The sequence below is a fragment of the Melospiza georgiana genome, chromosome 6 (assembly GCF_028018845.1).
Source record: "Melospiza georgiana isolate bMelGeo1 chromosome 6, bMelGeo1.pri, whole genome shotgun sequence".
NCBI classification, from domain to species: Eukaryota; Metazoa; Chordata; class Aves; order Passeriformes; family Passerellidae; genus Melospiza; species Melospiza georgiana.
This window is the reverse complement of record NC_080435.1, coordinates 19,716,495-19,743,954: the sequence shown is the minus strand read 5'-3', so window position 1 is coordinate 19,743,954 and position 27,460 is coordinate 19,716,495. Positions and strand designations below refer to the sequence as shown.

The 27,460-nt window shown below is 48.9% G+C and overlaps 1 protein-coding gene across 1 annotated transcript; it reads left to right on the top strand.

The window, feature by feature from the left end:
* The first annotated feature begins 11,860 nt into the window (after positions 1 to 11,860).
* On the top strand, positions 11,861 to 27,186 carry NRIP3 (nuclear receptor interacting protein 3). Its single transcript, XM_058027066.1, has 7 exons — positions 11,861 to 12,414; positions 18,670 to 18,846; positions 20,049 to 20,131; positions 23,034 to 23,173; positions 23,534 to 23,586; positions 23,679 to 23,776; positions 25,355 to 27,186. The coding sequence occupies exons 1-7, from the start codon at positions 12,241 to 12,243 to the stop codon at positions 25,365 to 25,367; spliced, it is 738 nt and encodes a 245-aa protein (XP_057883049.1). The 5' UTR covers positions 11,861 to 12,240; the 3' UTR covers positions 25,368 to 27,186.
* The last annotated feature ends 274 nt before the right edge of the window (positions 27,187 to 27,460 follow it).

Here is a 27,460-nt window from a genome sequence, read left to right as displayed (position 1 = left end):
CAGGAGTACAGAGGTCCTGGAAGAGTGTGGTGGCTACAGGCTGATCACACAGAAAACTCTGTTATTTAAATATTCTCCCTAGTTCTGTGAGTGCTGCCAGGGCTGGGTTGCAGTGATGGACACGAGTGCTCAGATACCCCCTGGGACAGGGAATGTCAGTATGAGCCACCCTGGGAACTCCTGAAATTCTGACTGGGACCTTGGGGTGTTCACATAACTGAAATAATGAACAGGGGAATGTGGAGAGCAGGACTTGAAGCTTATTTAAATCCAAGGAACCAGAGGAGGTCTGGTGTGGGTAAGCAGCAAAGAACAGCATTCTGATAATCCTTTGGAACAGAATGCTGCAAGGATAGTGGTCCACAAACATTTCTGAATTAAACAAGCTTAAATGCAAATGCTTTTCCTCTCATGAATATAGATTGCATCCTGTAAGTGTAATAGATGTGGACTGCAAAACCTGTCACAACAAAAATGTCAACTCTCTTCCTTTCCTCCTTTGGATGCTGCTGCACCCCAACTGTGCTGAGGAGACAAACAAGGGCTTTTTAATGATCTTGAGCCAAACTTGGGGTTGTTTCTGGGCATCCCTGGCGCCAACCCATCCCACAACCCCTCTTGCTGCTGCCCATTTGTTTTGGACAAATCTTTTGGTCCCGGGCAGGTTTTCACTCTCCCTTGTGGCAGTCTGCTTTGCACAGCACAGGTTCTGCTGGGGGAGTGGGGAACAGCCAGGAGTGGGGACAGCAGAGCCACAGAGCTCAAGGGACACGTGCCACTCAGGAGGTAAGTTCATCTCTTCTTTCTCCAAGTCGGAGCAAATCATGCATGACATTCTTATGCTGCTCTCTAAACTACCTTATTAAATCACTTAGGTGTTAAAAAAAGCAAAAAAAAAAAAAAGAAGTATCCCTCTCTGTTTAAATGTATGTGTGGTACTACAGCTTTTTCTCTGATTAAGCACATTTTGAAGAGTAAGTTTTTTTAATTCCATGAAGCAAATCACAGTGAGGAAAAAAAAAAGTCAGAAAAGAAGACCTTGATTTTTTTCTTATTTTTTTATTTTTGGAGAGGTGTATAAATACAGAATTCATCAAGGAAACTCCGTTATGCTATCTAGCTGTTAAACTTGATCTGATGCAGCCCAAGCCCTTTTTAAATTTTTTCATTGGGAAATTTATTCAGTAGGCAATGTAGGCTCACAAACCATATGCCATGAAGTCTCCACTTTCTGATGATTCTGGGGATCAGGAAATCAAGGGACCACAGTTTTAAGGAGAAAAAAAATTACTTTGGAAGCTGAAATATATTGAAGTAGTCACTTGAGGTGCTATTTGTTGTTTGGTAGTTCTTAGTTCAGGTTTTGCCTGCTATGCACACTGCAAAGAGCCAAGGAACACTTCTGTGCTGGACAAGTTTATGCCTGAATGTGGTGGTGTTCACAGGGGTCTGAGGATAAGGGAAGAGATGAGGATCTGACTCTATGTTTCAGAAGGCTTAATTTATTATTTTATGATATATATTATATTAAAACTAAACTAAAAGAATAGAAGAAAGGATTTCATCAGAAGGCTAGCAAGGAATAGAAATACAAGAATGAATAACAAAGGTTTGTGTCTCAGACAGAGAGTCCGAGCCAGCTGAGTGTGATTGGCTTAGATTAATTACAAACAACTCTGTGAGACCAATCACAGATGCGCCTGTTGCATTCCACAGCAGCAGATAATCATTGTTTACATTTTGTTCCTGAGGCCTCTCAGCTTCTCAGGAGAAAAAATCCTAAGGAAAGGATTTTTTTAGAAAATATCATGGCTACACCTGACAGGAGGAAGGCTCCTCCTCCTCCTCTGTGCCTCAGTCAATACAAGAGTGGCAGCTGTCACCTGCTGCAAAATGCCAGCTTACCTGGCTCCTGGAGGCATGCCCAGAGCAAAACCCAGCCACAGAAAGCAGCTAAGGGCAAGGGAGGGGATGGTGATTTTTGTGAGGTTTAAAGTGGAAATTGAGGAAGCATTCCAGATGTAGGACCGTCACGGGGTAGGACAGTTGGGACAGACGGACACGAGAGATCTCTGCAGCCAGGTTGTGGAACTTGTGGTTTATTGCAAAGGGCCAAGTGCAGGGCCCTGCTGGGAGCTGCCAGCCACAGATCAGAGCAGGCCCGAGAGAAGAGAGGGGGAGAGAGGATGAGAGAGAGAGAGAGAGGGTGAGAGCGTAAGGGAGTAAAAAAAGTAAGAGAGCGAGGTTCCCGTTACAATACAATAAATCTTCTGTGTTGAAAATTCTATTTCTCACTTACCAATTTAGTACAATATACCAATCCTATAGCATTTACATCCAGCCTATAAGAATCATTACCATACTGTGTTATATTTTAAACCCTAAAAACTCCTCTTTGTGCCCCTTCTGCCCAGCTAGTGGGGTCTGCTCTGACCCTTGGACCTGTCTGCAAGGAGAGGGTACTGTTTCATCAAAAGGGGATTACCTTCAGCCAGCCATACCATTGTTTTCCAGTTGTTCAGTAACCTCAAAGCTTGCTTTCATTTCAGTCTCACTTATAGTTTCTATATTCTCAAAACCTTTTGCCAGACAATCATATTTATAAGGCTTTCCTGTTTCATCTTCCCCAACACCAGAGAAGTGGAAGTTCAGGACCTCTGTGTCTGTGTGTAACACAGCACTGCTCATGGGTTTTGGGTGGCCCCAGTTTGCTGTTCCTGGTTTGCTGCTGCGAGGGGCTGTGTGGAAAAGCTGAGAGCAGTTATTAAAACCAGGAGGGCAGAGAAGTGCTCAGGGGGCCTGTCTGGCTTACATAGCACAGCTATTGTGCCCTGGCTCCCGTAGGTGCTAATTCTCTCAGCAAACTTACAAAAATAAAACCCTGAAAAGGCTCATCCACGCTGAGAACAGCACCTTCATTCAGTGGGAATGGAGTGCTCAACACTGCAGGCATTGCTGTCTCCCCTGGGCTGTGCAGAAAGCCCTGCAGGCAGTGCCCTGGTGTGAGAGGGATGCAGCAGTGCTGGAACAAGCACAGCACAAATCCTGTCCCAGCCCTGTGCAGGACACAAGCCCAGTGTGACCATTTGCCCATGGAGTGGATAAAAGAGGCCCATCTACCCCAGCAGGGTGTTTCCTTGTGCAGGGCTGGAGAAGTCAAAGACATCTGGCTTAGGGATGCTCTGGCATAACTTCATGTGGGATGCTGGAGGCTGATCCCTCCCTCAGACACTTCTCAGGGTCTCTTCTTGCCTGGGGTATTGTGAAAGTGCTCAGATAAGGAGGTTTTGGGGGGTTGGAGAGCTGAGCAGAAAGGCTGTGCTGGTTTTGGGGAGCAGAGCAGGGAGGCTGTGCTGGTTTTGGTGAGCTGGGCAGGGAGGCTGTGCTGGTTTTGGGGGTTTGGGGAGCAGAGCAGGGAGGCTGGGCTGGTTTTGGGATTTGGGGAGCTGGGCAGGGAGGCTGTGCTGGTTTTGGGGTTTGGGGAGCTGGGCAGGGAGGCTGTGCTGGTTTTGGGGGGCAGGGAGGCTGTGCTGGTTTTGGGGGGCAGGGAGGCTGTGCTGGTTTTGGGGCACAGGGAGGCTGCGCTGGTCTGCGCAGCTCCCGGCGTGCTGTGCCCGGGCTCCATCCGCAGGGATTCCCACGAGAGGGCAGCAGAAGGGCAGCGTGTGGCCCAGCGAAGGCGGATTCTGCCGCAATTCCTGCGGGCGAACACCGGGGGGTTTGGGGGTTTCTGCAGCCGGAGCCCTAAAGCAGAGGGTCGGCTGAAACTGGGGCTTGGGCACCTCGGCAGCTCTTGGGCCCCACCACTGCCTCTGAGCAGAGTGATTGCTAAATGACTTGGTATTTTGAGTTAATCTGTTTTTACAAATGAAGGATCCGGGCTGCTGGGCCAAGTATTGCTGCACTTGGGGCTGCAGTGAGAGGAGCCCTTCCGAACCGAGCTCTGACCATCGGTCAAGGTTGCTCCCCCGTCTCTCCCAAATTGCCGGGGAGGAAATATGTGGGTTGGAAGCTGTTGATTTCCAGGCAGAGCAAACCTCAAAGGAAGCTGGAGGAAATGGGCCGTGAATGTGTAACTTCAGTTGCTCTGAGAACAGTGAGTGATTCTGGCACTGTGCCTGGCCCCATCACTCAGGTGACTCAGTCCTCACAGGTGTCAATAATGGACTCTGAACATTTGTCTTTGCAAATGGAATTGTGTGTGCAGTAGGCAGCTGCTGATTCCCTGCATGGTTTGGTTGCTCCGCTCGATCACAGTTTGACTCCTGTGGGTGGCTGGACAGATGATCCTGCAGTAAATGGTACCCAGGCAGGGCAGAAACACCCCCAAGTGCTGTGTGCCTCATCATTCCTGCCCCAGTGCTCCTGCTCTCCTGGGGCAGCTGCCTTCCCTTTGGGCACAGTGTGAGCTCCAGGGTCCCTCAGCTGCCTGGGCTTGGAGGCATTTACCCAAATCACAACATGGCAAACACAACCCCTGTGTTAGGAGAGGCACATTGAAGCCCTGTTGATGGTTCTGTAGGTGAGCAAATATTAGCCCTGAGTATCCAGTAACATTTCTGGCTGACTCCTGGCTGGCAGGAGCTGCTGCAGCCCTGCATGGGCTGGGGCAGGAGGGTACAAGGGGAGCTCACTTATGCTTGAGAGCCCTGGAGTCCTGACTTCATAAAATAAACACAAGGGCTCCACAGAGGTGAGAGATCCTGTGTTTGACTAACACTGTGGTGACCCTCCCTCTAATGCTGATGTAAATAATATTTTTATCTTAAATGGCTGCTGTAAATATCTTGGGTTCAGATTTGGATTTATCTCCAAGTTCCAAAAGAAAGGTATTTTGATGCTTTCCATGAATTTAAGATTAGAATATTTAAAATTCCAAAATTTATGTATCTTTCACTTATAGCATTCAAACCCTGAGTTCATTGGATATTAGTCTGTTGTGAAACCAGATCAATTTCAGAGTCAATATACAAAACAAGCGACCTCCTTCTCTTCTCCTCTGCAGGAAAGGTGCAAAGCTGTCCTAGATCCAAGCTCCATAAGAAGGTGGAAATATTTGTCAAACAAAACCCTTCTATGAATGCTCCTTTAACTGGTAGTGGCAGGAAAGGTTCACAGTCAGTCTTTTAAAGAGCATAGTAAGAATGTTGTTCCTTGGTGAATCCCAAGTTGGCATGAATTGAAATAAGCACCTGTTCTTGGGGCTTTTGCAAAAGAGCTGGGAAATTCCAGTTTTGTTCAGCTCACTTGCTTGCTGCATCACTGGAGTTTGTTATTTTTGTCACAATCACCTGGTAAGCCATAGAGGAACCCTTCAAAAGGCAGCTCTGTTTCAGAGCTGACCTGAATTCGTCCTGTTCCAGAGGCAGAGTGATCTTATTTTTGCAAGGTTTTAAATTACGTTCTAAGATTTGTCTTCTCCATGAGGTAAATTCCACAGAGTTTGCTTGAGGAGTTCCCCTCCCTGTGCCCAAGTGCTGCTGTTTAGGAATCATACCCCTCCAAAGCATCTGGAACAAGAAATGCCTCTGCAGCAGATTTAGGCTTGGCCAGAGGGAACTTCTCTGGATAGAAAGCCAGAAAAAGCAGAAGATTTTTAAGAGTTTACACAGCTCCTTGCAGGACTAAGAGTTCCCCCCATGGCAGGAGCTCCCAGATCCCTGTGCCAGCCCTAACCTTGTCGCCCAGAGCAGGAGGTGTAGAAGAACCTTTGTGCTGTGTGAGCTGCTGGACTGTCCTGACCTTGCTCCTGCTCAGAGTGCCTTGGTTTGCTCTCACTCCCAAGTCAGGTTTCAGCAGTTGCTTCAGTCCTGTCGGTGTGTGGAGAGGGCAGATCACTGAGTCTGTGGCCTCACACACTCCACAAGTTCCATCTTTTATCCCAGAGCCAGTGTGCATTTCACAGTGATGGAGACAAGGGGTTATGGAAGAGAAAATCTTGGATATGAGCACCTGGGCTAACAGGATCCCAGTGGAAAGTGATTGTGGTGTGTTCTTCTCCTGGTCCATTGTGGGCATCTGCTCATGGCACCAGATGTTTCTGAGAATAATTTATTGGTTTGAGGAGAAAGCAAAATGGAGAAAATGACAGCCAGTGTTCCATGCTTGCAACAATCAAGGGGTAATTGTTTAAAACTTCTTGCTGCCAAGTTAGGACTGAGTTGGGGAACTTCTTCTGTGACTACAGATAGACACAGATGTCATTTGAGGGCACCATGCATCCTCACTGTATCTCCACTAATGCTCAGGGTGTTGACTCAAGGAAGAATTTGGCCAGCTGCCTTTTGATTGATTAGCCACAGAGAGGTAAAAGCAAACAATGTCCCAAGTATCCAAGGGAAATGTATACCTACTGCACATGATTTGGTGTGCATACTTATATTTTATGTACTAAGGAGTGACTTTTCACCATGCTGGGAGGGAGAAATTTTGTAAGGAAGGAGAAATTTTCATATTCACGAAAGCATTGAGGCAGGTGCTTAAGTGAATTGGTGAATAGAAATGGCTTATTGTATTGGAACATTTAGACCAAGACTGGACCCCTTTGTATCCAGAAATCACTAGCTGGGCTTTGTCCTGAGTGCTGTGCACAGCCTTTGTCCCTTAGGCAGAGGAAAGGGCAAAAATTACTAATGGGACATGTAGGGGGATAGAATATAAGAAAATAAAGAGAGTGTAGAAAGTAATCTTACCCCTAAGGAGTTGCAGCTGGGACAATTATCAAAGATTAGGAACAGGCCTGACTTTAACAGGCCACAGCTGTAAGCAGTGAGAAGAAGAGTGCTGTAAAAGAGTGGCTGGGGTGGCTGGGTGAGAAGGGAACTGGAGTTAGTTGGTTATTTTGTGAAGAAGAAAGAGTCAATGCCTTGAGGAGATCTCCATGAGAAAACACCAAGAAGGTATGGAACTTTTGTAATAAGGAGACAACTGTATGGAACCCCTGTAATAAGGTGACAACAGGGACAAGAAAATATGGGTGAAAACACTGGCACATCTCTGTTGGAGAAAACTGGGTGCTGTTCTTGCTCCTGCAGTGGCTGTTTCTGCATGTCTCTGGTTAGGTGGCCTTAGTCCAGTGGCTCATGACACTGAAAGCATCCTGCAGCTCCCCTGGTGGGGGGAGCCCCAATCCCTTAGTTAGGGACCGCTGGGAACTGTTTCTAGGAGAAAATAGAAAGATTCTGCCTGTGGTGTGGTTGCTGCTCAGATGGTTGGGTCCCACTTCTGGCTTTTACAGCTTGTATTCAAGCTCTGCTTTGTCCAGGTGCTCTGAGCCGGGTCTGGGGAGAGACACTGACTGCAGCAATCCCACAGCAGAGTTCTTGGCTCCAGGACGAGCCGGGAAATCGCAGCCCCGCTGCTCGATCCCACCTGTGATCTCTTTCACAGCAGAACCCAGCGCTGAGCCTGTGTCTGCTGTGTCTCCCTGCCCTCTCCTGCCCCTCGGAGCCAGGATCTCAGGGCAGCAGGCTCAGGTTATTTCTCAGCAGCCCCTGCTTTACAGAGCAGCAGGCTCGGGCTCTCTCTCAGCAGCTCCTGCGGGACTGACACCGGAGCTGATGGGAAGAAGAGCAGCGCCCTCTCCCTCCCGGCTCTCAGAAATCCCCGGCAGCACGGGGAGCGTTCCTGCGTGTCCTGCCCCGCTCCGTCTCCAGGTGTCAGGCTCCTGGAAAGTTAGAGAGCAGTGAGAAAACCGTGTTTGTGTAGTGTGAGGTGACTCGCCCTGGTTTAGCCTTAACAAGATCCCTCCTATATATTTAATGACCCGAATGTAAAATTTATGGCTTGGAATGCCCCAGCAGCAGAGGAAGCCTTCAGCACACAAGCTGCCTTTTGCAGGGCAGGAGAAGTGAAATCCCCTGAGGTTTGGGAACTCTGAGTGATGTAGTTATGGTTGGCACTTTGAATATATGTGTAGACTACTTCAAAATAAATATTTGCAGTTCTACTCTAACATACATCTGGGAGGGTGAGAACTAGCATGTATTAATGTTCCTTCAAATTAATAATTTTGAAAATTTTACACTGAAATAATTTTGCTGTTGCACATAACAAACAGAGATTGGTGTGGGTGCATACTGGGGAGAAAATCACCTGCCCTCTGTGGACACCATTTCCTCCTGTTTTGAAGGGAACCAGCCCTTCTCACATTTCAACCTCTTTAAAGAAGGGAAAAATAAAGATAAGGGAGCTCTTGCAAGACTTGCCATTTTAATCTCTTGTTTTGACATGTGCAGCTTTTGTGTTGCTGAAACTCTTGTTCACCTGCTGCCTGTGTGTATGAAGAGAACCAGACAGGTAAATTCACTTCATTTTCCCTGGGGGAAGCTGTGCAAGGTCTCATTTCCCTCCCAGTGTCATTGTGCCTCCGCTGTGTGCTTGATGCCACAGCTCAGGCCCTGCACAGAACACACTCAGGGAGGAAGGAGGCTGGAATTGCACCCAGGATAAACACAGAGAGATGCCCTGGGAATTGCTGTGTCCATGGAATGCCTGTGATGAGGCCCAGATCCCAGCCCAGGAGGTTCTTTCCCTTGGTCAGCACTGGAAATGCAGAGGGTGAGTGTGGAGCTACTCAGCAAAATGGGCTACATCTCTCAGGAACCTCAACCTGACTCTACCTTTGTATGTTGGAGGGTTTCTCCAGCTCTATCCGTAGTCTTTGTCTAGCTACAAGTGATAATTAAGTAGCTCAGTAAATCCTTCTGGATTTTTGTATCCAACATTTTCAGAAAGGACTGGTTTGTAGTCTCTAAATTATTCCAGTTATTTTCTTGATTATGCTAGAACCGACCCTTACAAATGCACTGATACTAATTTTAATACATCAATTATTGTGATTTCATTTTCTTAAGCTCTTCACGGTCTTTTCTCTGGAAATGAATTCTCTGAAATTTTTTCTTTGTACTGAGTAAATTATTCCTTTCAGACTTACTGCCTGCTTCTGTTTCTATTAAATTATACCACTCTCTCCTTTCTTCAGAGTTTTCTGGGGCATGTCTGCATTTCTTCAGGATGTGGCAACCACTAACAAATCACTTCTTTTTAGGGAAAGATGAGAAATCAAAGAAAAGGAGGGAAATAAAAAAGGACCGACCCAGTTCCTGCGTTGCCTGCTGCTGCTTTGCTTCTTTCCCCTTCACCAGGAGGCAGGAAAGAGCAAGGAAAGTGGGTTTGTCCCTTCAGCTTTTCTTGAGTAAGGGACAGTGGTCACACACAGGCTTGTCTCCAATGAATGAGGGGATGGGATTTTTTTCTGAAATGTGCCCCTATTTAGACACATTGTATGGGAAAGGGGAGAAACACCTCCAGCTAATCTGTGCAAACAAATGATTTAACCACTTAACCAGCTTAAGTCCAGGGTTTGAGCTGTCCAAACTGAGCCCCTCCTTCAGAGGGGATCCTGCACCATTTGAGCAGGTCATTTACTGCTTCTTCCCCTTTCCTCTTTCTCAGGATTAAAAACCACGAGAGGAATTAGGCTTTTATCTCGTTTGTTACTCTTGAGCACTGAGCAGATTTTCCTCAGAGCTGTTGGCACAAAGTGCATTTGTAACATCCAGCAGAAGTGAAACTGCAGGGCTCAGACAGAATGCTTGTGTGCTGAATGGGAAATGGGCTGCAGCCTCAGAGCTGCACTGTGAGGGGGCTTTCCATGCCCCACCTGGGCTGGCAGCTTCACTCTTTGTGAAATAAACCAGAGCTGACTGGGCATTTGTTAATGCATTGGGCAGAGTGCTGCTACTCCATGGAGCTTTTATACTAAAAATTGCCTCCTGGTTTCAGTGTCAGGCCTTTTGCTTCCTCCTTGCCTTCAGGAGAGCGTGGATGCAGTCATATATCTTTATTTAATCAGCTGGAAAAGTGCCAAATAGCTCCCAAGGTGAAAAATAAGGTGCTTCCATCCTCCTGGCCCTGTGTGCCAGAGTGGAGCAATGGTCCTGCTGTGTAATGAGCTGAGTCAGCACAGGGAATACAAATCATATTCCCCTTCAGACTGTCAGCCCTGTTATCCTTCTGTAGGCTGACACATTCACTGGGCTGGGCTGGCTCGTGTGCTGTGGCCTTTCTGTGAGGCTGTGCAATGATGTGCTTGGGTTTTCAGCATTCTGACTCATCAGCTGCTTTGTTTCCCTCCTCTCTCACAGGTCACATGAGAAGGGGCTGAACATACGTGGTCTGTCCTGGCTGCAGAGCCCAGATGTGTAAGTTTGCCCACATAAAGGGGGTTGCTGTTCTGGCATCATCATTCCCCACTCTGTGCCAGCCCCACTCCCCAGGCCAGGAGCAGGAGCTGCAGGTGCCCGTGGTGCCTTGGTGAGCAGAAAGTGTGAGCCCAGGCTCTGTTTGTGTGGGGAGAGCCAAGGGGAATCAGTGTCCCAGCTCTGGAAGTGTCCTACAAGTCTGGCTTGGCATAAATCCTGGGCTAAGCTCTGCTTTCCTTGTGCTTTGCCTAGCACGTCAAAGGTCTCTCAGTTTAACAAGAACCAAGCCCATGGAGAGTGTTTACAGATCTGTGCTGTCTCTCTGAGGCAGAGCTGCATTTTTTCTGCACCTAGTCCATGCAACAAATTGCTTGGAAAGCAGAAAGTTCAGGGAAGCACCTGCTGCCCTCACCTGCTCTTGCAGTGAATGAAACCCAAGTGTGCTGTGAATCCTGATAAGAAAATGACCTTCTGGAACTATTCCATTAGTCAGTCTCTATAGTATGAGACTCTATTAAGTTTGTTGATGTGTGTTAGTTCATATTGTACACTTTAACGTGTCGCAGACCTCTTTTTGTGAAAATCCTTTCTTAGGATTTTTTCCTTCTGAGAAGCTGAGAAGCCTCAGAAACAAAATGTAAACAATGGTTATCTGCTGCTGTGGAATGCAACAAGTAGATCTGTGATTGGTCTTGTGTAGATGTTTGGATTTAGTGACCAGACATCGCAGAGCTGGCTCTCGCTCTCTGTCCGAGCCAGCTTCCTTTGTTTTCATTCTTTTCCTTTCTATTCTTAGCTTAACTTCTGAGATGAAACCTTTCCTTCTATTCTTTTTAGTATAGTTATAATGTAATATATATATCATAAAATAATAAATCAAGCCTTCTGAAATATAGAGTCAGATCTACGTCTCTTCCCTCATCCTGAAAACCCCTGCGAACACTGTCACAGTAATGGAAAGAGGTATAGGAATTTTACTGGAGGCTTTGTTCATGTTTAAATAAAACAAGTTAAAGGACAGGCCAGCCCTAGAAAAAGGGACTTTGCTTCTTGGAAGCCTAGAGCTGCCCATGAAGAATAAAGGACACCTCTAGGCAGCCAAGGTAATGCCAGCATCCTCTAACACATCTCCCAGCTTTGTCTGGGACCAGAGGTAAGTAATTACAGCAAGACTGGGCCCAGCAACAGCTGGGTCATTGGGCAAGCAGCATGAAAACTGTAAAACCACAGCTGCTTTGCCAAGCTTTGCTCTGATTAACAATCAGTGGTGTGGCTGCTGGTGATTAGTCACATTGTGCTATACCTGGACATTGGATGGGTACCTGGACATTCAATGTGTAAAGCCACATTTAAGGTGCCCCAGTTTGACCGGGACATCTTTTGAGAGAGTTTTCCTGGGTGCTTGAGAGGGCAGTGATGATGCAGGCTGCCGCTGGCCATGCAGTGATGAGACCAGCGGCACCCCGGGCACAAGGCACCAACCCTCCCATGGCCAGCGGGGCTGCATCCCCCGGCCCGGGCTGCGGCTCTCCCTGCTCCGGGAGCCGCGCAGCGCCCGCGGCCAGCCCAGCCGGCAGGGAGGGAGGGCGGGGATGTGTTGCCGTGTGTTATCCCCGGAGGGGCCCAGCTCCCCCCGCCGGGTGCCGGCTGCGCGCAGCGCTCGGGCCGCGCTACCTGCGCTCGCTCCCCGCGTCACCGCGCCCGGCGTATAAAGCGCGGCCGGCCGCGCATCCCCAGCGCCGCTCCGGGACTCTCAGCTCCGCATCCCCGCATCCCCAGCGCTGCTCCGGGACTCACAGCTCCGCATCCCCGCATCCCCAGCGCCGCTCCGGAACTCACAGCTCCGCATCCCCGCATCCCCAGCGCCGCTCCGGGACTCTCAGCTCCGCATCCCCAGCGCTGCTCCGGGACTCACAGCTCCGCATCCCCGCATCCCCAGCGCCGCTCCGGGACTCGCATCCCCGCATCTCCCAGCGCTGCTCCCGAGCCGCGCAGCTCCGCATCCTCTAACCCATCTCTCGCCGAGGCAGCAGAGATGTTTTATTCGGGCATCCTGACAGAGCCGAGCAGGAAAGAAGTGGAGATCAGGGAAGCGGCGTCTCTCCGGCAGCAGAGGAGGATGAAGCAGGCGGTGCAGTTCATCCACAAGGATTCTGCGGATCTGCTCCCTCTGGACGGGCTGAAGAAGCTGGGCACGTCGAAGGATACTGTAAGGCTCTGTTGTGTTTATTGGAAGGACTGCTAGGGCAGTGTCTGTGTCTTTCTTCACGCTGTGTTTCTGTTAGGAGAAGTTGGTTGCATGTGGAAACTGATTGTAAAAAATTGGACGTTTAATATGTAAAAGGAACGGGGTAGAAATATGATGTTAGTTATAGCATGTAAATGGAAGGGAGTAGAAATAAGATGGTAGTTATAACCACAGCTGTTTTCTTCTAGTAAGTACTTTTAGATGCCTGCCATTCAGAGTTAATGGCATTTAGTTTTTTTAATTTTATTTTTTTAACTTTTGCATGAAAATGGCATTCTGTTTGCAGTACAGAATTCCTCTCTGGGTCAGAGTAAGTCAAAATGGCTTCATACAATGCATAGGTACACACACATGTTGGCCTGTGATCTATATGTACACACAACACATAATCATAAAGATTCAGTAAATATAGTCACAGCTATTTCAAAATATAAAACTCTCAAGATCATGCTCCAGTAAAGGCCAATGCATATATGGGGTTTCTTAAACCAAGGGTTTCTTATACCAATGAGACATAGGTTTAAAATATTTACATATGCAGTGATCTATGTGATCCTGTACTTGGTGTTATTCACCATGTCTGGGGGCTGGAGAGCATTTTTAAATACTGTGCAAATGTTTCTGCTTTCTCTTCTGATAAAGGATACTCCAATGTAATATCAAAAGTTCTGACATAAGGAGTGAAATTTAGAAGCCATATCTACCAGGGAAACCTCTTTTAGGTTTTTTGCCCCAGTGTTGAAAATATCTTGCACTTTGTAAAACAGTATTTTCTTTTTTTCCAGTGCTTGTTATGGGTTTTATTGAAAACCAGAGTGAATATTTTTGTTTTTAGTGTTTTATTTTGTCAGAGCCTTCCTGCTCAGCTGGGTTAGGCTTGAGACAAGTGGAGTGAGTTGGCTGTTCTCTGCAGTGCACATGGAGGTGATTTTTTTTTCATATCCCAAGGGTTTTGCAATTGCAGGAAGTGAAGCTCCTGCCCAGGGAAAGGCTCAGAAGGAGCTTTCCTGGTCACCACTGAATTGCAGCTCTCCAGCAGGGAGCTGAAGTGCTTTTCAGGGAGGGATGGCATTATTGCTGTTTTCAGCAGAGTCTAAATGACATTTTGTGGCTCTGTGACCCTCAGTGAATGGGACTGAGTTCCTGACATGGGTTCTGCTCTGCCCAGGTAAGAATCAACAGGTAGCAGGAGCCAGGGGCACTGAGCACTGAACTCCCTTGCCCTGCAGAGCAAAGACCAGGTTTTGTGGCAGAGCAGGGGCTCCTTGACACCACCTTGGACCCTGAAATGTCCCTTGGGGTGTCCTCCCTGCTCCTGTGCCATGGCTGCAGCACCATCCCTGCTGCACCACAGCCCCTGCAAGGAGGATCTGCCCGGGGGCTCTCTCCAGGGATGTGCCAAAGCCCTGGGGAGGCCACAGCTCCCAGACCTCTCCAAGAACAAAAAGAAGGAGCAATGTGGCAGAGGTGAGGTGCCCATGCGGCTGGGGTGAGACCCCAGCTGGTCTGGGCCACACCACTGCAAAATGCCCCTTGTCCCCATGCCACCGTGGGGGTGGTGGCACGTGTGGCCAGGGCTCCCTTGCCCCAGCCTGCAGCCCCACGGGGTGTGCAGAGAGCCCCCAGAGTGAGAGCACTGACACTGGAGTGTTCCCACAGCTGCAGAGAGGATCCCGTGGTTTCAGAGATGTGTCCCTGGGGTGGGTTGCAGTGAAGTGATGCTGCCACACTCACCCCTGACACAGCCAGGGTGGGAAAGGGCACTGCTGACAGGACACACTGTGTGTCCCCACTGCTGTGGCTGCCTGCATGTCACAAGGGCTGTCCCCAGGAGGAGTGGGAGATTGGGCATCTCTGAGACTGGAGATGCTCCAGAATATGGGGCTTCCCTTTGGCGTGGCCCCAAATTGAGAGGCCCATGCCCAGAGGGACTGAGCAGCCTGATCAGGAGGCCCAGGGCACCAGAGCTCTTGGCCCAAGGTGTTTGCATGGCCTCCCTGAGGATGGCTGTGCCTGTCCCCACGGAGCAGAGGTTCCTGTGCTGGAGCTGCGTGGCAGCCGTGGTGCACGGAGGGGCTCCTGCTGTGCCTGGCATTATTAATGCAGGGCTTCCCCTGGGGCTTTTCCAGCAGCCTTGGCAGGAGCAGAGACGAGGGAACAGCTCCTCAGAGATGGTGACAGGTGGTGAGAACAGATCCTGTCTGTCACTGAGGCAGCTGGCACTGCAGCTTTGGGGAGAAATCCCCTTCCTTGTGTCCCTGTGTGGGGGTTCTGAGCACAGTGAAGCTGCAGCAGGTCAGCAGGGTGGGTGTGCTGGCATGCCCTGTCTGTGTGCCACCACCCAGCTCTCCTGGGGATGCTGTGCACAGGGAGGTTTGATAAATGCTTCTCGTGATCATCCATTTCAATGCTCTCACCATTCCCAGGGAATTACTCTGGCTCAGACAGAACTCCAGCTCCTCGCTCCCTTTATCCCCTCTGTCCAGTATGACACCAAGCCATAGCAAAGCATACACTGAATTTGGCAAATGTTATGCTGGATGTAGAGAGCAGAAATGGCTTTGTTTTGATGACCCTTCCCTCTATTAGCCTCTTTCCTGAAGCCCAAAAACTGGGATGGAGATGTTCTTTAGCTGGGATGGGGATTCCTGACAGGGTAACCACAGCCCCCTTCCCAGCCTGGACAGGCCATGCTGGCTCTTACAGCCCCTCCTGGTGCTCTGTCCCTTGTCCCCAGAGCCACCTGACCAGTTTCGAGCAGTTTTGTCTGGAGCAGCCCCACATCATTTGACAACCTGGGCAGCAGAGTTATGAATAACAACAAAAGCAGCAACAGCAAAACAAGCATTTCCCGTTTCCATCATGCCCTCAGACTCCTCTGGGCACCCTCAGCACACCCCTGGGTGCCCCCTGGCCCCAGCTCCCCACATCTGGGGCAGCACTGGATGGACTGCAGCACATCTGGGTGTCCCCACTCGCTGCTGTGCACACCCAGAGTTTGGTGTGTCTTTGTCTTGTCTGAAATGCAGAAATCTGTGATGCTGTGTGCTCTGCCTGGCCCAGAGAGAGAGCTGGCTGCTGCCTGGGCACACAGGGGGCGGCTCTGTCCCCCCTCATCACCCTAGGAGAGGGGCTGACAGCACAGGATGCTGTCAGGGACATGTGAGCTTGGATGAAGGGTGGGAAGAAGAGAAAGAAATTGATTATTTCTTGGGATTAGCTCTGTTGATGCATTAAAACTCTTTGTCCCTTCCCCTCTACTGTCTAGGTACAAAGGGCAAACCTCCTGAGATGGGTTTGGGGAGGAAGGGAGCTGGTGTCTTCCCTGAACTTCACCTCCACCTCAGTGGAATTGTTGATGGATCTTGTTATCTCCAGATCTAGAAGCCAAGTAGAGGGAAACCTGCCAGAGAAATGAATACTGTAAGCTGCAGCAATGCACTTGCTCACAAATCACAGAGGAACAAAGCTGGGCAGAATTATCTGCGCTTTTGACAGACAGTGGTAAATAAGGTCAGCAGTAGATAGTGTCTCCCCTTACTTTTTTAGGTTTTGACTGTGACATTTTTAGGGGATCATAGCATTTTGCAAATATTGGGGTTGGAAATGGACCTATCTAATGAAAAAAATCCTGATTTGGATTTATGTAGTGCTGAATGATAAAAGGAAAACTTATTTTCTTGCTGACACAATGAAATGTAACATTCTATACTTTTATAAAACTTTCAGTAGTTTTTTGCAATGCAAAGGAATATTGTGCCAGGTGATCTGGACTCCTTCAAACACTGGAGGGAGAACACAGCTGCCTTCCTCACTGCTGTCAGGAGGAGGTTTTCCTCCTCTCTCTCCCTCCCAGACACGGTCTGCTTGCAGTTTGCCAGGAAAATGTGCATTTGCAAATGTCCCCTGGCACATTATCCATTTACCAAGTACGTATCCATCACTTGAGTCATCTCTGTGACTAACATCCCTCACTCTGATGCACACAAGAGTCAAGGGAAATCCAAGTTAAAGCAAACTAATTAATAGCCTGAGACAGGATGGTGCTGCAGGGAACCTTTTCAGCCCCCTCTTGCCAGATTATTGCTGTATTGGAGCACAACATAAGGAATATTTGTCTCCCCAGAGGCAGAATTTGCTGTGGTTTTCAGAAGGGCAAGTGTCAACAAAAGGCAATCCCATTTGTGCTGGTAACTTGTGACTGCTGACTGATGGATTTGTTCCTTTTGGTGATGGATCCCATGTAAGTTTCATGAGAAAACCCATATATGCTACTGATTAACAATCCATAGGAGAACTTGTAGTTTAAAAAAAAGGGTTGAATTCAATGGTAGATGAATTAGTTAAAATAGCAATGAGGAGTGTGCTGGATATTGAGGCCAGGCAGATCAGAAGAGCACCCAGACTGTCCTGGCTGATGGCATTCAGGAATTTCTCTTGGTGCTGCCTGAGTGGGGCTGGGCACAAGGAGGTGACACTGTGTGACAGGCTGTCTTCTGCCAGCTGGGTGAACCTCCTCATTTATTTCTGCGCTCCCCTATCCTTCCTTTTGTTGTTTATAAACTATGTGAACAATTAGTGTTCCAGCTGCGTTCCTGAGCTGCAGTCAAACCTAAAGGGTGAAAAGGACATCCCATCCACTGTCAGAAAACCCTGGCCTGCATTTTGCTCTGGTGAGGAGCGCTGGAGATGATCACAGTGCTGACTGTGCACCTGCAGCTTCTGCCTCATACAGGGAGCCCTCGCTTCCAAACGGATCTGCTTGTCCCCCCACACAGGGCCCAGTACCAGTGCAGCCTGCCTGCCTTTAGAGCAGTTCAGTGATGCTGGTTTCTGCTCTTTGGCCTCACTGGGAAGGCAGCACCATGTCAGAGCTGACTCCTGCCCATCAGGAGTTGCTGCTCAGACTCAGGACGTGCTCTGTGGCAGGTTGGTCAGACACAGCACCTGCAGCCCCAAATGGCCATGGGATTTTATTTCAAGCAGCAGAAAGCAGGAGGGTGGAAAGAGGGGACACACGGAGCTGCCATGTCCCAGTGCCCACTGGTGCTATGCAGCTGCCCCAGCCCACCAGTCTGGTCCAGCTCTGCTGTGCCCACAGCACAATCTGACACACCAGCGTGGCTGCAGTTATTTTAGGATGATGCCAGGTTGCATCAGACTTCTGGAAGTGGTGTTATTTAACATGCTGTGCATAAGGGTGGGCACTGCCCAACTTGGGGAGCCACAGCCCAAGGTTTTCAAAGTTATCCCGACTCTGATATTCCCTTCCCGAACCAGGTTTTCTGGTTCAGATGTCTCTGCAGGCACACAGGCATGTTTAACATCAATGCAAAAATTCAGGCATAAGCCAGTAAAAATGTCTCACCATGGAGAAATTAAAATCAGAAGGAAAGGCATTAATGGGGAGGGCAGATTAGCCAGGCAGAGAAATGAGCAGATAATCAGGCAGAGTCATTTCACCTCCAGCAGAGTGTGTGCATCCATCTGAGATGAACATTAAACATAAAAAGGCTTTTGGGAAAGAGGTTGGGGGAGATCTTGAGAGGCAACATGCTTCTCCCAGAGCAAATTGAAATAACAGAGAGAGAGAGAAGTACTGGGAATTCTGGGAGAATACCTACCTGCCTCAGATGAGCTTACCTCTTTCCTTCCTCTCCCTTTCCTCTCCTGGTATGGCACTCAGGATTGGTCCCTTTTATCTACCCTTAGCAGCTAAATAGAAGTACAGGGGAAAGAGGCACAGAGGGCAATTTTAGACATTCTCCACACTAAGGTGGTGAATATCATTGGAAAGGTGATTTGTTACAGCTTCACTTTTCACATCACTACGGAATTCCCCTCATCAAGAGATGAAGGCAGTTGTGGTTGAAACACCAGCTTGAAAAGGCTGGACTAGTTTGGATTCCTATATACAATCAAACCTTGAATTTGAGCTTGGTGAAAGAAAGGCATCCCTCCAAGGTCTCAAAGGTTAATAGTTTGAAAGTATTATTCCCTTTTCAAAGCAAAGTTCTTTTCAGTCAAAGACAGGTAAGCCAGAACTAGCTGGGAAGAATAGATGTAGGCTGGGAATTAGGGAGAGTGAGACTTTAGGACCTACTTCCCATGACAGCAGTGCTTGCCATGGGCACCACAGGCAGTCTGGTGACACAGAGCACTGTGTGGCTTCCCTCTGACCTCACCCTGCTCTTCTGTGTGTGCTCTCCCTTACAGCAACCACATAACATCCTGCAGAAGCGCCTGATGGAGACAAACTTATCCAAGTTCCGAGGCAGCCGAGGCAGCTGGGCCCCAAAGGATCCCTCATCACAGACCAACAAGCTGAACCAAACCAGACTGGGCAGCTCAGGGAAAACTGAGGATGAAGAGCTCATAGTGGTGAGCTGCCAGGTAATAGTCCCTTCACAGCCTTTTGTGGGTTATTTTCCTGCAGATTTTATTTCCCACAGTCGCAGGCTGGGCTCTTGTTCTCCATGTTTCCCAGCCAGGTTTGTGCTCCCACAGGACTGTCACAGCTCTGGGGATACACTCCCTCTGCAGCTCCAGGCTGCTGTGGCAGAGATGCCCACCTGGGAATCACAGAGAAGATTGGTGTGATGGGTGTCTTCCCTTACACCTCAGGGCAGAGGGGACAGCTAAGCTGGGGCAGCATGCTGAAATGCTGCAGTATAATTATCCATGGCAAATCCCTGTGCTCACAGCCTGCTTGTTTTCCTCAAGTGCCATCCCTATTTTATTTGCCCAAGGGCAATTTCACATTTCTCTTCCTTAGCCCCATGCTCATTTGTGTTTCCCACTCTCCACAGCATTCTCTCCTGCCTGGGGCTGCCCCTTCTGCTCTCTGCAGGGGCAAATTGTGGAAACCCAGAGCACTGGGAATATTTCCCTGTCTGTTCTGGGGTGCCCTGACCAGGGGAGCACTGACTTTGACCCTCATTCATGGAGAAAGTTTCCCAGACTTCAAGATAGACTAGAATCCACATAAGTGTGAAATAGATTATAGAGAGTAGTTTAGGTGTAGCACTTGCTGAGAAATTTAGCTTTTGGGATTTTTAGTGTGTTGTGGATGGAAGCAAGATGGAAAGCACAGGGTGCCATCCTGGGTTTCTTCTTCATGCTTCTTCTTCCTCCTTCTTCATGGGTTTGGGTGGCATTTTGTAATTGGGCAGAAAAGTCCCATTGTGGGCTCTTTGGGATCAGTTATTGGGTTAAAAGGGAAAATAATCCAGGTGTCAGTTCTTAATTTGATAGTTTAGTCTTAAAAGACCTTGTAACAAGAGATTGTTTGCCATTTTGTGCCTTCTAATGAAAAGCTCCCCAACTCACAGTAGTGAGACTGTTTTACTGATAGGAAATAATCAACACCTGAGGCCAAACATGAGCTACTGTCTCAAGCGCCTTCAATGCAGACCCAGAGAACCTGATACAAATGAGCCAGGAAGGGATTGGGACCCCACACGCATCTGAGTGTGCAGGGAGCAGGGATGAGCTGGCATGGGACAATTCACGGGCACCAGAGCTGGTGCTCATGGGCACTCTGGTGCTCATCCTGCATCCCACACATCATTTCCCACCTGCTCTTGCTCTTGCAGTGTGCGGGGAAGGAGCTGAAGGCTGTGGTGGACACCGGCTCGCAGCACAACCTCATGTCATCTGCCTGCCTGGACAGGCTGGGGTAAATATCCTGGGCTTGTGTTCTGCAGGAGCAGGGCACCTGGCAGCCCTGGCAGTGTCCTGGGGCTGGGGCTCTGCCTGTGTCAGTGATGGTCATTCTGGAAGGGCTGGGTGTTGGGGAAGATGAAACAGGAAAGCCTTATAAATATGATTGCCTGGCAAAAGATTTTGAGAATATAGAAACTGTAAGTGAGATTAAAATGAAAGCAAGCTTTGAGATACCTTAGTTACTGAACATCTAGAAAACAATAGTGTAGCCAGCTGAAGGTAATCCCCTTTTAATGAAACAATACCCTATGCTTGCAGACAAGTCCAAAAGTCAGAGCAGACCCTACTAGCTTAGCAAAAAAAGTCCAAAGAGGAGTTTTTAAAGTTTAAAATGTAACACAGTATAGTAATGTGGTAATTCTTATAAGCTGTATGTAAATGCTATAAGATTTGTATATTGTACTAAATTAATTAGTAAGAATTAGAATATTCAACACAGAAGAAAATTTATTGTATTGTAATGAAAACCTCACTCTTACCCCTTTTACTCTCTTACCCTATCATCCTCTCTACCCCTCTCTTCTCTCAGCTGGGCAAGCCCCTGACCCTCCTGTCACAACCAAACCCTGTCCCAGTCTCAAATGGCAGGGAGGTGGAGCAGAACAGGGTGCCACCCTATTCCCCTCTGAGGGAATCCCTTCAGAGGGCTGGATGTATTTGTATTTTTTCACTGCCTGCTTGTCACTCAGTGCCTCACGAAACAGCTGAACCTTCCCCAGCCTTCTGTGTCCCCAGGGCAGCCCAGCCCAGCTCTGCAGGCTCCCATGGCAGGGACCAGGCTGCAGGACATGCCCCCAGGCTGCTGGCCCAGTAATGTATTTACATTTTCCTATGTAAAGAAGATGTGTGCATGCATGTTTTCAGAACTGGGTGTCTGATGCTGCCCCCAGTCACAAATTTCTCCTGGTTAAAGGAAAAGGGAATGTATTTATGGATTATTAGAGGTGCCTGACAGCCATTTGCAGCAAAACTTCCCGTCATCTCTGAGGAACAAGACCAGGCACCAGCTCACAGGGTATCAAGGTTTTGGCACTTTATTCCCATGGAGTTATTGCTTTTTGCAGCTAAATTGCAATAATTATGAAAAAAAAAAAAAAAAAAGAAAATTTCCCCTGCTCACTCAGCACTACTGCACAGCCCTGATTGAATGGTGCCTGTTCCTGTCCTAACATTAATAACTTCTTTGAGCAACAGTGCTTAGTGACTGGAAGGTGTTTGTGCTTAATACAACCTGTGGAGCAGCTCAGACAAGCTTAGCATGGCCACACGATGGCATTTGGAGGGATTTCCTGCTCTGGGGCAGTTCCTCTGCTTCCTGTGTTTTTTACATGTTTTTTTACACGCTAAGAACTCCCAGTGCAGTTCTTGCAGCCCTGCTCTGCTGCAGCAGCCCTTCAAAGAGCACTGAAGAGAGGTCAGAGCCTGTTTCTCCTGCCCAGGTCTCAGGGCACCTGGTGTCTCAAAGCAGCACTTGTGTATCTGATGCTCAGGCTCAATTCTCCCTTTCTTTTTCAGAGATTTTTTGTGTCTTGTCATGATGCCAGTCACTCTCTCCCCCTCACCCTGAGGAAAGCAGTGGAGCAGGCTCGAAGCTTGCCAGTAGGAGAAATCCCCTGTGGAGCTGTAGGAGGAGCAGGAGGCAGCCAAGGAACTCACGAACTTCTCATTGATGTGTTCCTGCTGATTTTTAAGGCCCCACTACAGGAAAGCAGCAGGGGGAATCCAGCTCCTTTTCCCTGCAACCCCTCACCTGTGTTAAAGGGTGTGGGCAATGCCCACCTCAGTCCTGGAGCCTCTCAGGGGGCTGGCGCCCAGGACAGACAGACAGACAGACACACAAGCGCTGCTGCAATGCGGCTCAGCAGAAAGGCACCTCAAATAGCTGAAATTTGATCTGGCTTTTATCTGAGGGAGAGATCTGCACCTCAAACAGCCTTCCCATTAGATTCTTGCTCAGTATAAAAGAGAAACTGAAGCTAAATATTTAATTAGTATTGTCAGACTGCTTCAAAGGGTGTAGATAGAAACTGTACCTGAGGTATCTCTGACATCCTTTTTTCTTTTCTTTGGGCTGAATGTGATTGATCTATCCCCATTTCCTCAGAACAAAGCCAGCAGCACCTAACAAACTAACAAACACAGATTGGGCCACCCTGGATGTGAGGCATATTTGGCATGGAGAAAAGGGGACTCAGAGGGTGCCTTTGTACTCTCTACAACTCCCCAAAAGGAGACTCAAGTGAGGCAATGAGTGACAGGACCAGAGGAAATGGTTTCAGGTTGTGCCATGTGAGGTTTAGTTTGGGTATCAGGAAAAATTTCTTCCCTGCAAGGGTGGTCAGGCCTTGGAAGAAGCTGCTCAGTGAAGTGGTGGCATCACCACGCCTGGAAGTGTTCAGAGTATGTGTGGCTGTGGCATCTGGGGACACAGCTGGACTCGATGACCTTAGAGGTCTGTTCCAGCCTCAGCATTTCTATGATGCCATGGGGACACAGTGTCAGCTCCACTCATGGAAGCAGCTGGAGTGAACAGACCCTTCCTTACACCCACACTGCATAAGAAGCAATTCTGTATTCGCCGAGTCTCAGGAAAATATAGGTAAGAGATTTCTTTGGTAAAACCCAAAGTGCAGCACAGAGCTGTGCTTGGGCAGCACTGTGGGTCATGCTGAGTCTGCTGGCTGCCTGCAGAGCACCCACACAACCTGCCAGGGAAGCAGCTTTCCAACAAAGCTGTGGTAAATGAGCAAGCTAAGAGCACTTCAGGTGTAAGCACCATCCAAACACCATGTGCTCCTTGCTGGAACAGCCAAGCCATGGCCATTTGATGTTAGGAGTGTTTTCAATGCCCACAGGTTAAAGGAGCATCTCAAGGCACTCCCTGAGGAAGAGGAGATGGTTTCCTTGCCAAACAAGGTGAAAGCCATCGGGCAGATCGAGTGTCTGGCGCTCACAGTGGGAGCGGTCCCTGTGGAGTGCGCTGCCCTCGTTGTGGGTGAGTGCACAGCCAACCCTCTGCTCCCCCTCCCTGGGCTGGGGCTGCTTCCTCCCACCCCAGCAGGACAAACAGAGCTCTAGGAAGATGCTAAAATTCAAATAGAGCCAGTTCTTGTTTGGGTCCCCAGAGGGAAGGGGGAGGATGTGCTCACAAGCTTGGCTTTGCCGTGCTGATGGGGCAACCACTGCAGGCACATCTGCCTGCCCTCCTGTGCCCTCCTGTTCTCCTCTGAGTCAGTCCCTTTATAAACAGGGTTTTGCTTAGCACAGCAACCACAAAGGAAGGATGGAGTCACTGACAAAAAGCCCAGGAGGGCATTTTGAATGTATAAATCTGAAATGTCCTGTTTGTTTTCAGAAGACAATGACCAACCCTTTTCCTTTGGGCTGCAGACACTGAAGTCTCTGAAGGTAGGAATTTTCCAGCAGGATGCTGATGGGGGAGCTGGGACCACTCTAACTTGCAGTTTTCCCTCTTACCTAAGGACATTTTTTCTCTCCAGTGTGTCATAAACATGGAGAAGCACCACCTGGTTCTGGGGCAGACGGACAGGGAGGAAATCCCGTTTGTGGGCACTGACAGTGCTGAGGCAGGAGAGCAGTAAGTAGCCTGGGGAGGTGAGCTGCATGGGCATCCCTCAGCCTGCTGGCAGTGCCCCCTGGCAGGGCCACACAGAGCTGCCAGACCCTTTGCTGGAGGTGAGTGAGAGGTCAGTGGCCCCGGCAGAAACTGTTTGCATCAGCTCATCAAATTTTGAAATGGAGTCCCGAGTTTTCAGCAGCCTTTGTCAGCTTTTACTGCTTTTTTCTCCTAGTAAACATTGTGCATCAAAGTGGGTGTCTGACAAGACATGCACAGGGGAATGTCTTAGGAAATGTACTTTTTGGAGGTCACCAAGAAGACTCCTTGAGGCTGCTTTGACAGCATTTCCAAACAAATCTCTGTCTGGAAAATATTTATGAAGCAAGGCCAACAAACCCACATGAATGTTTGAGAGATCCTGCCTGCAGATAACGGTGTTGCCACTTCTCCCCCATCACCCCAGCAGCCCTCCTGCCAGCTCCTCCTGGTGTCCCAGATTTTTCCAGCCTTATCTCACTAAAGCAAGATAAATATGCGCTGTAAGTACAGCTCATATTTAAATGTGTGTGGTGTCTGGCTCTGCAGGCAAGCAGGCAGGGCAAACCCCCACTCCCAGGCACTGCATGGGGGTCTCTCTTGCAGGGTGCTATGAATAGGAGATGTTTCACTGATTGCTGCCTCTGACTCACCAAACCTGCGGGCACCGAGTGCCTGACAGGGCGTTTGCACTTCGGTGCCTTGGCAGGCAGCGCTTGTGGCTGCTCAGCAACCTAAAAAACCTTTGCTCACTGCTTAACAAAGTGTGTCTGGTTGGTGATGTGGGTGGGTGATGTGGGTCAGCATCTTCCTTAGCTGCCTGTCGTGACCAGCCAGGGGTTTGGGATGTCCTGCAGCCCCGTGGTTTGGGGTGTCTGGCAGCCCGGGGTTTGGGATGCCCTGCAGTTCCGCGGTATGGGATGTCCCTCAGCCCCGGGGTTTGGGATGTCCCTCAGCCCCGTGGTTTGGGATGTCCTACAGCCCCGTGGTTTGGGATGTCCTACAGCCCGGGGTTTGGGATGCCCTGCAGCCCCGTGGTTTGGGATGCCCTGCAGCCCCGGGGTTTGGGATGCCCTGCAGCCCCGGGTTTGGGATGTCCCTCAGCCCCGGGTTTGGAATGTCCCGCAGCCCTGTGTAGCTCACACCCACCGTGCTGGGAGCAGCCGGGCTCCAGGAGCCTCGGAGGGAGCGGGCAAGGAGCGCCCTTCCCTCAGCTGGTTGTGTGCATGGGGAGGGCAGCGGGGATGCCGGGGCTGGTCCATGTCAGGAGCAGAGCTCAGGTGTCCCTGCTCCGTGCCCAGGTCACCCCCCTGGCGTGTGGCTGGGACAGCTGCTGGCCCTGGGGACAGTGTGTGAGCCCAGGGACACCAGACACACACCGTGGGGAAGCCAGGCAGGAGCACAGCCTGGGCTCGCTGCCTCCTTTGGGACACAGACGGACAGACACAGCGTGGCACTGTCACTACTGCACTGATAAATTATTTCTCAGAACTGCTTTCAAGGCCAAATTATGCTGCTTTTGCACCTGTTTTACTAAATGTCTTTTCCTTCTTGTTTCAGTTTGGATGCATAAAGAGAAATTGAAACACCATCCCCATGCAGGAGCTTGATATCAAAGAAATTCTGTGCAGATGTTCCAGATGAAACAGCAACGTGCTGCTTTGAAAACGTTTATACCAGGCTACAGCTTGAGTAGAGCTAAATGAAATCCTGTTTGTAGCCAGTAATTTAGAGATATTGTCATGTTTATCTATGGGTTTTGACAAACAAACGTGTGCTTATTTTCTGGACTTTTCTATATAGTGTCCTCTTTATTACAAACAGTTGGGAAAACCTTATGAATTTCTTCTGATGAGAAAAATACTTTTTATAGTGGCCTCCTATGAGTAATTGTACTTAGCTGTGATTACAGGCTACCAGAATGAGATTTTTATTAATGATTTTTCCAGGGGCTAAGCATTTATATTCACTTAATTGATATTGCCACATTCAAATGGCCATTACCAGGAAGTTACTCAGAGTAAAATAACAATGTTAATACCACCTAGGAATTATAGCTCATCCTCTTAGCATAGTATTGTTGCCATGTAATTAGGGATGCAACTGCTGGCTTGATGACAAAGAGCAATTGCAGAGTTATTAATGGGTTACAGGCTTCTCTGCAGTGGTGTGGCAAAGGCACAGGAACAGGGTCTGGGAAGGCTCTCAGGGTGATCTCCCAGTGTGGGGCTGGCACCAGTGCCAGGGCTAGAGATCCTCTGGGCAAGTCTTGGCTGCCTTCCTGTGGGGGTAGTCAAGTAAATCAATCATTACACCCGGCCAAAAAGCAACAAACGAGCGCAGAAGTGTGCTGTCTGGAAAGCAGTACACCCTTGGCTGCCCCTGCCAGCAGGACCTGTGCCTCTCCCTGCTCAGCCAGCCCCCAGCCTGAAGCCCCTGCAGTGCCCAGGCCACGGCTGGTGCAGGTTTTTGAGCCCAGCTGCACTTCACTGTTGCTGCCAGAAATGCCATGTTTTTTATACCTGTCTACAAACTGCTTGGGCTCTTAAGTGATGACCCTCAGGGTAGGTGGGAGTTTTTGCCAGGCCAAGCATTTCATTTGGTGCCAGTGTCCTGGAGCAGCAGGGCTGTTGCTTCCCGTGCCACATGGTATTGCCTGGGGGAGCCTGGCCTTGCACAAACGTGGCTTTTTATGTTTTCACAACCTGCTGGGAATGAATCGCTGTCATCTGCTGAAGAGGCATCTCTAAAATTCAGAATAATCTGCTTGTGATGTTGTGTATCTGCTGATGGCCAGTCCTGCTGCAGCTGGATCCTTAAGGGATGCCCTTGTGCTGCTCTGCCTTTCCAAAAGCGCTTTGGCCCCACATCAGCCACAAGCACCGCTGGCATTCCCGCTTTGGAATCCTCTTGATGGCTCTGGCTGAGGATCAGAAAGTTTTGTCATCTCATGGCCTTTGGCAGCCAGGCTCCTGCCAGCAGATCCAGTGTGTGCCCACCCTGCCATCCCATGCCTGCCAGAACATCTCAGCTGGAGCTTTATCTCCTGCAGTGGGTTTGAACCTCTTTTATATATTGGATATATCCAGCAAACCTGAGCTATCTGTATTTTGAGCTATTTTCTATTTTGGTGATAAGTTTCAGTGCTTTCTCTACATACAGTATTTTATATAACATAGCTATAAATATAAATATATAAATATATTTACAAGGTTGGGCTGCCCAGGGTAGTCCCACTGATGTGTTGTAGAAATATTTCACTAAATATGAAATATATTTGATTATTTTATATGCTATGAGTTTGGTATTTTGGTACTTTTTTCTTTCTGTGCATATTACTGTGCTAAATGTCAAATTAAATCTAAATAAAGTTACACCTTTATCACTGTTTATTTGCTTGTGTGCTAGATAGGCTGTTTTTTATTTTGTTTTCAGAGCATGTCTCTGTTAAGAAAAGGGTTTGTTTCACTCTTAGGTCTGTTGGGGCTCTACAGTGCTTTTGGAAATGCTGTTGGGAATTGCCATTGAACTGAGAGAGACTGGCAGTTGGGATGAATTAACCAGGGCAGGTTCAATAGCACACAGCACTCGGGCTAACAGGTGAGCACTTGAATTCCCAACCTTCTGTCACCATGGCTCTCCCTCCTGAGGGAGGAATGAGGTCTA